Source organism: Triticum urartu, chromosome 7, assembly GCF_003073215.2.
Source record: "Triticum urartu cultivar G1812 chromosome 7, Tu2.1, whole genome shotgun sequence".
Taxonomy (NCBI): Eukaryota; Viridiplantae; Streptophyta; class Magnoliopsida; order Poales; family Poaceae; genus Triticum; species Triticum urartu.
Genome location: NC_053028.1, coordinates 8,424,729 through 8,435,717, shown reverse-complemented (window position 1 = coordinate 8,435,717; position 10,989 = coordinate 8,424,729). Strand labels below are relative to the sequence as shown.

Below are 10,989 nucleotides of genomic sequence, written 5' to 3'. Positions count from 1 at the left end.
TGTTATGAAAAGTATGTTCGGACTAAGTTTGTATGCAGGCATTTGAAAAAGAAACAACAAAATAAAATATGGGGGTGGGGAATTAAGTTTTGAAGGATGGGCTAGATGGACAAAAGTGTCTCAAATATGGGTAATTAAGTTATGGGGATGTGCTCGAGATGCTCTTACCCATCCAAATTTAGGCTTAGTTTGAAGTCGTTGAAGTGTGTTCTGACATGCTTCTTTTATAATCAAAAGTTGAAACAAAAGCGGGGAAAATAGGCCGAACAAACAAAAAATAGGCACAAACATGTTGTCCAATTTATTACAAAATTCGCACACTCCAAGTAAGGACCGGAATATGTTGGTGAATGTTCACTTCTCTTCCACATTGCGTGCCAAATGACAACATGAGGCTATACTTTCATATAAAAAAACACTTCATGTGTGCAATTGGCTTCCTACTTTCTTAGGGCATCTCCAAGGCGGACCCGTATACCTCTCGCAACCGTCCGGACCGTGCTGTCCGGACCGCGGAAGACATCCAACGCCGAACTGTATCGGTCTGCAAGACAGCCAGGACGCGATTTCTCCTGCAAACCGAAGACAAACATGAGGGGGGGGGGGGTTGCGGGAGTCCGAACCAAGCCCAAGCCCGTTTCTGACCGCCCTGGGCCACCAAAAACCCTTCCCCTCCCGCGCGCGCTCCCGCCCGTTGCCAGCTGCCCGCCGCTCAACATTGAAGACGGCTCAGGGCGGACGCGACCTCTCACTGCCTCTACCATTGAAGAGGCGCACCGGCCGAGGGTGCCACCCGCGATGCGTCTCTAGTGTCCGCGCTTGTTCAATGCCAGAGACGAGTGACTGGACTGGACGGGACAGGATGGATATCTACTGCGCCCATTCAATCACGCTGTCTGTCCGTCTGCCGCCATTAAGCAGGCTCGCCAACCGAGAAACCCACTACGATGTCGCACATTGACGCACCTAGACGCCTCGCCCACCGAAATCCACTATATAAAGGCGGCCACACCCAGCTAACTCCACACCCCAACACAAGCCCTCCACATCCTCCTCCCTTGCACTGCATCCGCCATGATCGCCAATGGGAAAGCACTGTGGGACAATCTGTCGCCGGAGATGAAGCACGCGATGGCCGCCCTTGCCGCCACCTGGAATAGCTGTCGTGGGCCGGTCTGTCTCCCGTGTTCTACTCTTCCTCGCCGGAGACCGCGCCTTCACTTCATCGGTCTTATCGACGGTGCTGGTGGAGACAGCGGAAGGAGGGTGACACAGGCTTGGACACCGGGTGCCGCCGCTGTAGGATAGGTTTAGGGGCGGGTTTTTTTTGTTCTAAATGTTCGAAATGTAGTTAAATCCATTGTGTTTGTATGAAATCGGTCATGTTTGTACGAAATACAGCCGTGTTTGCATGAATTTCATCCGATTTGTTCAAAAGTAGCTTGAAATCTATGTGCCTAGCATTGGATGTCGACCTCCGCATCCATATCCGCGGACTAGTCCCCCTGTCTGCGCACGGACGTGGGAGGAAATTTGTGGGTTGCCCTTGGAGATGCCCTTATAGCCAAATCAATTATACGTAGAAATTGAGTTTTATCATAAAAAATGGATCAACCACATCTGAGCTAATTTTAACGAAAAAGTCATTCTTCTATGTGTTGGCCTTGTGGACACATATGTGACCGCTCACTAGACTGTCCACTCAAAACACCCTCATCCATACGAAGCTAAACTAATGAACCAAATCACCAAATCCATTTCCCAAGTCAACCATTCACATACACATGTACATACCACTAGAATGTTCTTCTAGTTAATTAATCCCAATAAACTACCTAATTAGCTGCTCATTGCCCCGCAAGCTTAGGCCAGCTGGGCCATTGACAGTCATCAGACAGCATCCATGCATCCAGCAAGCTAGGTGGCTGCAAGGTGGGTCCCACTGCTGGTAGAGGTAGCTAAGATGGGGCCCACCAGGCCACCCTAATAGGCCTATGATGAGGCGGCGGCTGATGAGGTGCACCAAAATGATTTACGTGACACGAGGAAAAATGAAGGGAGGGGAACAGGCAGGTAGTTCCTTCTTGGTTGCTCCTTGTTTGGAGCCCAAAGTCCACACGTGTCAGGTCATCCGGACCTAACTCCCCTCTGCCTCCTGCACACGTGCCGCCCACGCACAAGGCCTCTTTTTTTTAACAGTGCACCTGTCGTTTCAAATATATTCGGTACTTCTATGTCTCTATATGGTGTACAGTGGATATATTCATGATGATGGTGATCATCTGTCGTTTCATATCAATATCGTACGTGCAAAAACCGATATGTTTTGCTTTCTTAATAGAAGAAATTAGCATGCATGTTAGTACATGTCCTTTCTTTTTCTTTTGAAACGACCCGGCTTTAATTCCTTAATGAGAAAATTTACACTAGAGTGAAGAAACTGAAACAACACATGTACGAACCACAAACATCTTTCGTAAAAGAAAAGGATACATCAAAACACCACGGAGGTTGTCACATGTACCATGATCTCTTGCAACCAGATTTTTCTCCAAATCATGCGACGAAGAATTAAACTTCGCCCCGTACGATGCTTGCGCCACGCGCGCACGCACACACACACATATCGCGCCGGCTAGCTGCACTATGGGCCTAGGGCCACGGTCATCATCGATCTTCTTCCTCCACACACCTGCCCCATTGTTGTCGACAATGCCCCTTTCGCCTCCACGCTCTACGTCTCACAATAATCCTCTACCCTGCTCGACCACCCTCTCCTTGTTCCTCCATCTTTTTTCCTTATACTTTCGTCCTCGCTCCTTCCTCCTCTTGTATTCATCCCGCCGCTCAGCTCCTCGGCATGTGAACATGTTAAAAAATGCAGGTTCCTTACATTTGATCGATATGGAATATTCGACATCAAGATATTCATTTAAAGCATAACGTATACACTTATGTGATTCTCATACGGCCGATAAACAACTAATTCTAGTTCACTTGCTCATGCATATTGTGCATACATATTATGCTATGCATGCATATACGCAATACGTATAGTTGATCCATCCGCTTGCTCATGCACGGAAAACAACAAGAGGCAACAAGACATCACACACGTACGCCAGCATATATCTAACTAAACAACGTACCTGCTTAAGCAAACTGCTGATTCGGTCCATAGCCAAAAAAGTCAGAGAGAGACAGACGGAGAGAGAGAGAGAGAGAGAGATTTAGAGAGAGAAACAGAGAGGTCGCTAGAGAGAGATTTAGCGAGAGAAACAGAGAGGTCGCTAGAGAGAGAAAGAGAGTGAGAAACAGAGAGGGTAGAGAGAGGAGGCTGCGTCTCCCGCACACAAACACTACCTTTTAGCATTCCATGCCGCCATGCACACATCATCGTCCACCTCCCTCCCGGCCCCTCCCCCTCTAAACCCTTCCCTATAAAACCCCCTCCTATCCACCCCAACGAAACCTCAAAAACCTAACTCCTCCGCCGGCCATTGCTAGCTACACCTCTCTCCACCAAGCTAATAAGCCTCGCAGACAAAGAAAAAGAAGCCAGCTACTAGCTAGTCGGTGGCGGAGCGATGGGGCGGTCGCCGTGCTGCGACGGGGAGGCCGGCGTGAAGAAGGGCCCGTGGACGCCCGAGGAGGACAAGCTGCTGGTGGACTACATCCAGGAGAAGGGCCACGGCAGCTGGCGTCGCCTGCCCAAGCTCGCCGGCCTCAACCGATGCGGCAAGAGCTGCCGCCTCCGCTGGACCAACTACCTCCGCCCCGACATAAAGCGCGGCCGCTTCACCGACGACGAGGAGAAGCTCATCATCCACCTCCACTCCCTCCTCGGCAACAAGTAAGTCATGTATCTATTGTTTGTCTCTTCTTCTCCAACTCCGGCGCCGGTGACTGATGGATTGGGATTGGTTGGTTCAGGTGGTCGTCGATTGCTACGAAGCTGCCGGGGAGGACGGACAACGAGATCAAGAACTACTGGAACACTCACCTGCGCAAGAAGCTGCTCGGCATGGGCATCGACCCCGTCACGCACCGCCCCCGCACCGACCTCAGCCTGCTCGCCGGGCTCCCGGGCCTCCTCGCCGCCGCCGGTAACTTCGGCGGCGCCGGCTCGGCCACGGGCGCCTGGGACATGAACGCGCTCAGGCTGCAGGCCGACGCCGCCAAGTTCCAGCTGCTTCAGGGGCTCGTGCGCGCGCTCACCACCGCCGCGGTGCCCGCGCCCGCACCTGGCATGGACAACCTCATGGCACTCCTCGCCGCCAGCAGCGGTGGGCAGAGCGGCATGAATAACGGTGGGCAGCACGGCGTTGACCAGAGCATGCTGCTACAACAGTGCCAGTGGGACGGCATGAATAACCTACCGGCGCTGACCAACTCCGCGCCGGCGAGTGGCATGCACAACATCAGCGGCATGTTCGATGGCTTCGGCGCCGGCGACGGGCTGAGCTCGACGGAGCTCGGGTGCCACGGCGGGGCGAGCGGGAGCAACGTGACCGTGGACGCGGTGGCGCCACCGCGCCCAATGGTGGCCAACGACCAGGAGTGCAACAACAATGGCGGCGGCGGTGTGTCGTGCGAGCAGACGCCGGCGTCGAGCCCGTTCGACGGGCTGGAGAGCCTGAACCTGATGGATGACCTCAACACGGACGGTAGCTGGAAGGATTTGCTAGAGTGAGTACCTGCTCCCATTCCATCAACTTTCTATCAAAAAGAAGAAAAAAAAACACCCATGCATGCATGTCTCTTTTCCATCCACCCAAATAATTTGGCTCATATATTCTTAAATATTATCTGTGCCTTTTCCTTAATCCTAAATTAATTTATATAGTTCAACTAGCTAGGTCATTTTACCAGGAGATTAATTGACACAATACTTAGCTGAAATGATTAATTCTCTTATTTATTTTTATGCAGGCAAATGTCATGGCTGAACTCAAGTGAGCTGTGATGGGTAGATAGAAGAGATATGATCAAGAGTGCCAAAAATAATCAGGAAGGAGATTGAGACTATTAATTGTTGGATTGGACGCACTTTTCGGTTGATCAATACCGAAGATGTTTAGTTTGTTTTGTTGATAGGGGAACAAGGTGGTTTAGTCCACACTTTTAGTCATGTACAAAAGAAGAACAGAAGGATATACATATATGTACACACTCACAGCAATTAATGTTCATTTTTGTTTAATTAGTTTCTTTGTTGTTTCCTTTTTTATGAGGTGGGGAATATATGTAATAACTAGCCTGTGACATAAATTGAAAGCACCTTCTTTTTTCCAGACAGCAAAGTATGTGTGTGCAAGTGTGACTATATAATCATCGTCTTTATTTCTTGAGTCTTGCATAATGACGCACGGTTTAGTTAATTTGTTTGAATTTTCTCTTGCGTGAAGAAGCTAAACTCAGGTCGTCATTTTATTGGATTGTGATTATATTTTAATCCCACGATGTCGGTCTTGTGAGTCCAACATTAGTCTTCACAATGATCAATCTCCCGTATGTACTTTGCGACAATAATTGTATGGCTACCTAGTCAAATTTGCATCATATGGACTACTGTATTTTAATTATCTAATTCGAGAAGATATATTCTACACCGTGGGCCTTCCATTTCGCATTAGGGTATGGTACGTATATACTAGAAGATAAGTTTACTCTCATGCTTTAATTAAACCATATATATGTTCTAACTAAGAAAGACAACTGCATGCGTAATACTCCCTCCGTTCCGAAATATAAGTCTTTTTAGACATTTCAAATGGGTTACAACATACGGATGTATGTAGACATATTTTAGAGTGTAGATTCACTCATTTTGCTCCGTATGTAGTCATATGTTGGAATCTTTAGAAAGACTTATATTTTGGAACGGAGGGAGTATATAGCTTCAAGAAAATTTAGAATATTTGCTTGAAAAATAGATATAGCTAGCTTTGATTAATTCCTTTGTGTGGGGTCTTCTCAGTCAGAACGAGGTTACTTGTTGGATGAGAATTGACTAGCAGACACACATCACTACTAGTACTACTGAAATTAACCAACAGGGGACATGCATGCATATATATGATAGCATGCAAACGGTATAATACTATAAAAATGAGTTAGTTGGAGTTGGACAAGGACGGGTAGCGCTCAAGCTCTAGCTTGTCAATGTGGAGAAAGTTACCTTATTAATCTTCTACAATTTCTCCACACTATCACTGACGACCCAGCAAGAAAATCAAGGCAAAAGAAGCACTATGTTCATCAATCTATCTAGCTAATCCATGGTTAACCAGATTCAACTTGATGCTAGGAGGCTAGGACTCATGGTACTGTAATTGATCAAGCTTAACTAATTCAAACTAATATCAATGCTATGCAATCAATTCATTTAGATTTGCAAGGCAGTAGTTTCGACGCACAAATCAATCAATTAAAGCAAAGGAAGAACTAACTAAACATCCATGTCGATCTCCGGTGCGTGTCCTCGGGGCAGTTTCTGACATGTCTTGTTCACGTGTGGACGTTCCTGTCTAATTAGCTAGCTTAGTTAGATTCCTTTTTGTGATGGGGCAGTGGATGCAAAAAAATATCCATCATCGGCAGCTAGCTGCTTGAGTGCACTTTTAGTTAAAACCGCAGCTACTTGGTGTGACCCTGATGGATGCCTCAGCCTCACATTACTTGGCAATATGATTTTCTATGCATATGTATCTATGAATATACTTTTTCTCTTGGTCATGGACCATATAAGTCACACAATTGGTTAGACAGTAGGTAGAGGGCTCATCTCCGGGCGCCACAAGCCATTGACCCGCCTCAGCCTGCCTTGCACCTGTATATGCATGCACTGCTCTGACTGGTCTGTCCTCTATGCTTAGAACCTAGCCTAATTATTAGCATATATAGCTTCCCTTTTGATTATATGATAATATGATAATATGTTGATGGGCAGTTTATCTCCTCACTGTCAGATTGTTTCCAAGTTGCTTAAAAAAGAGTTAGTTTCCAAGCGCATGTATGTATACCATCCTCAGAATTAATGACCTTCCCGGAAACTTCCAAGTGTAAGAATTATATATGTGCATGCATACGTGACCTAAATCTCGCTTTCTGGTCGGGTGAGATTTCCACATGACCATGCATGCGTTCATGGCAGATGACAAATGGACTACGGATAATTTGTTCAACACCAGGTCCACGGTGGCTTTCATTTCGTACGTATGTATGTATCTACCCCTTACCCACTAATTAATTGAACTAGCCAACGAACTAATTGCATGAAGAGGAAGATAAAGAATAGATGGAACACTTCAGCTTGGCTCTAGAAAGACCCATGAATGTATTGTTAAGATTTATTAGGCACGATCAGGTTTAGGTGGCGTTTGCATATCAATCACTGCTTAATGTATAAATGATCAGATTCTAGTTATTTCCAGATTCTCCTAAACTTTGTGCCTCGGCTAAACCAGAATGTAGGCATAATGGGAAGTCGGGAATAAATAGTTTATGCTTCACCACAAACTAATTAGCTAGGATTAATCTAACTCTGCTTCCACCTGAGAAGATTGATGTGTGCCAGGAGACCTGGATCCCGAGGACTCTTAGCAACGGCCCTAGCATGGCCAGTTGGCCACCTATGCAATGCTGTCCACAAGTGTACGGTGACATGCACAAAGATTTACCTAACCCACGAAAAAAGAACCATACAGAACCCGTATGATGGCTGCAGCGCATGCATGGTGGTCAACTTGGCATTTTGAGTCTGACCAGGCACCAACGCATGTCAAACTGAGACTTTTTGCTGAACAAAACTAATGAAACATTAATTAGTTTAAAACATGTGAGACCCATGAAACTGTGCGGCTTTTGAGAGGTGTGGAAAGGAGGGACCTAATCAATTCCTACTCATCAGAAAGAACACTGTTCCTCGACATGGGCTGACCAACCAGACAAGGTTTTGATTTTGACCAGGTAACTATCTAAGTGAGACTAGTTGCTCAAAAAATAAAACTATCTAAATGAGACTAGTTGCTCAAAAATAAAAATAAAAATAAAACTGTCTAAGTGAGACTAGTTGCTCTATGGTCTCAAAGTTCCCAAATGTAAAAAGTATATGGATTGCATTGGTCATTGCGGATTCTGTGGTTAACTTCTTGTCCCACACAAACTGACAAGCACATGGATGGCAGTAATTCAGAGGAAGAGGCAAAGTTTACTCGTTCCCCAAAGGTACATATGTCGTCTTAGATAGCGACACATTGGCCGTCAATATGGGCAATTATGAAAATTGTATTTCCTGATAGACTATCTAGTACTCCCTCGGTAACTTTTTATAAGACGTTTTTAGTGTCCATGGCAGTGTCAAAAAATGTTTTATACTATGTTATGGAGGGAGTAGAAGTTAAGCAGCATTTGCCCGTTTGGTCAGCTGTGTAAGTTAATTAGCAGTGGTGGCAGTAACCAATGAAGGCGATTACCCATGTGGATGTACTGCTTTGACCTGCTCGCTGCTTTGATCAGGTCAGTGCCTTCCTTTTTACAGTCTAGAGTCACTTTTTGGTGCTGCTGTCGTCAGATCATCAGTAAGAAAACGTGGGTAAGTAGATAATTGGCTTGTCCTGTTTGATAATCATCACAATCTCAAGTACTTCGAAGACCAGCTAATTGAGCGCACGGTCTGCTTAGCAAGTGGCAGACCAATCATTTCACCCAGGAATATATCACAATTACAAAGTCCCCAGTTCTATGAAGTTGTCTCCGGTTCGTCTCTCTGCCAAAATAAACAAATATCTCTATACAATTCTAGCAAGAAAAAAAAGGTCACTCGCTGTCTTCCAGGAAACTCACCTCTCGATGGTCACACAATTTTCTTTCCCACAGGTTAAACTAGGAAAAAAATATTAATTTTACTGCATCGTAAAATATTGCATCTTAAATTGTTGAGCGATTAAATGTAGTATAATACCCATGAATGAGTGCTCAGGAGGATAACAAAGCGGAAACAAAGCCTTGCCCCACAAGGGATGGCAAGATAGTTAGTAGGTAAACCATGGACCTATAAAGGAACAACCACATACCTACCTTGCCATGGATGCGGGAATAATGCTCTGTTCCAACCTAAAGCCCTCTGGCTGGATCTCCCTCTCAATCCCCTTGCATCATCCATGAAGAAAAAAATAAAGGGGGACAAATGTCACTCTTTGAAAATGCCATCTATTGGTCGACACATCAAATTCATATTTTTATATGCTTGACAGACAGTTTTTGTGGAAAAGACATATAGTTGATCTGCTTTGTAACAAGAAAAATTTGCACTAGGGCATGAAAAGAACACATAAAACTTTAAGCACCAACTTAATTAACCAACTCGTCATCTATGGAAAGCACAGAACCATGCAGGCACCTAGCTCTCCTTATTACAGTTCCTGTTCGTACAGAAGAACCACCAAAGCGAATACAACTTCCTGACATAATCTTTTGTCAATGAATAATGAGGAAAATCATCAGGCATTACAAATACAGCCGTAACAGCATCGCCATAAACTAAATTAGCACTCATCGTAGTAAAAGGAAAGGTCTTATGCAAGGAAAGGGGGAAGTGCTATAGTTCCCCGTGTGATAGAAAGCACGGTTCGGGTAATTGAATAGTAACAATGGATAACGATCAAACAGTCATCATCATCGATCACTCAGCACAGATCATGATCTTGATGGATCAAAAAGGTGTTCTAATCCTTCACGTGGTAAAACGACCAGTCAGTTCTAAGTTACAACCCCTAGTTTGTTAGTTAGCCTGATCATGCATGTACATTTACCAAACCTTTTCTTGTTACGCCTCCGATCAAAAGGTGATGTGATTCAGCAGAAATTTTACCAAACAGAGAGTAGGATAGACCGGCTGCATACAGGGACAAACAAATGCAGTCGATTTGATCGGTCGAAACAGTTGAATGATGTGTCCAGGATTGTCAAGTTGTGCATGCTTGGGTGTACATGTTGACTTGATAAAACTGTTTGTTGCTTATCTTGCCGGCAAGCGTTTGCTTGCAGAGAACCATCAGCATGCAAAACTTTGCAGCAACTGTTTACATATTTTTTCTTTGGGTGATGTGGAGGTGAACTCTGTGATATGACATGGATGTACACAATGTATGAAACAATATGTAAATCAGCCTGTCTCTTTCTATTAGTGGCTTCTGTTTGGTTAGGCAGTTCCTGTCTTACAATGATATACTCAGCTACTCTTAACAGCATGCTTAGGAGTAGGACCAGTTGGTTCATGTTAACTTTGCAAGCCTGCCAGAGTAGTGAGTACTACATACATTTGTAGTGCTGAATTAAGGACAAGTTGTGCTAGGATGTTCACCTTTTGGGTGGTGAACCATAAGGCATGACGATGACACAAGAATGCCTTGTCAATGTCGATCAACACACGCAGTAGCTCATCGTGGTCCAGCCATGTTTCTGATTAGGCAGATACACATGTATGTATCTTGTGGTCGGCATACCATCAACACCTGGTGTAGAACTGTAGATATATGCGGAGACAGCGATTATTTAATACTCCCTCCATCCTCCGTCCCAAAAAAGCTTGTTTTAGATTTGTCGAAATACAGAGGTAAAATGTGTCTAGATACATCCATATATCTAGATAAATCAAGACAAGAGGTAATAGTTCTTCTGGCATATGTTCTCATTCATGAGTACTGCATATTTATACAGGTGTAAGAGAATTATACGTTAATTAAGACTAGAGCAAGCTAAGTAACCATGGATAGCAGCCACTGACCTTGTGAAAGCAACAAGCTAGCCAAGCACCAGGTGGTCCTGAACTGTGAGCCACAGTAGTGGACCACGCAACTGATCAAGTGGCCAATGCAACAGGAGGCATATGGGTTGTATGTAATTCAAGCACCAAGGATATACAGGGAATGTTGTCAGCACTCATTCCCCAAGGAAGCCAGGCCATATTGACACAAGATGGTAGAC

The 10,989-nt window shown here is 45.1% G+C and overlaps 1 protein-coding gene across 1 annotated transcript; it reads left to right on the top strand.

Annotated features, from left to right (window-relative positions):
- Positions 1 to 3,468: 3,468 nt before the first annotated feature.
- LOC125518555 (transcription factor MYB53-like) lies at positions 3,469 to 5,206 on the top strand. Its single transcript, XM_048683372.1, has 3 exons — positions 3,469 to 3,853; positions 3,934 to 4,689; positions 4,933 to 5,206. Exons 1-3 carry the CDS (start codon positions 3,588 to 3,590, stop codon positions 4,964 to 4,966), a joined length of 1,056 nt encoding a protein of 351 aa, XP_048539329.1. The 5' UTR covers positions 3,469 to 3,587; the 3' UTR covers positions 4,967 to 5,206.
- Positions 5,207 to 10,989: the final 5,783 nt, after the last annotated feature.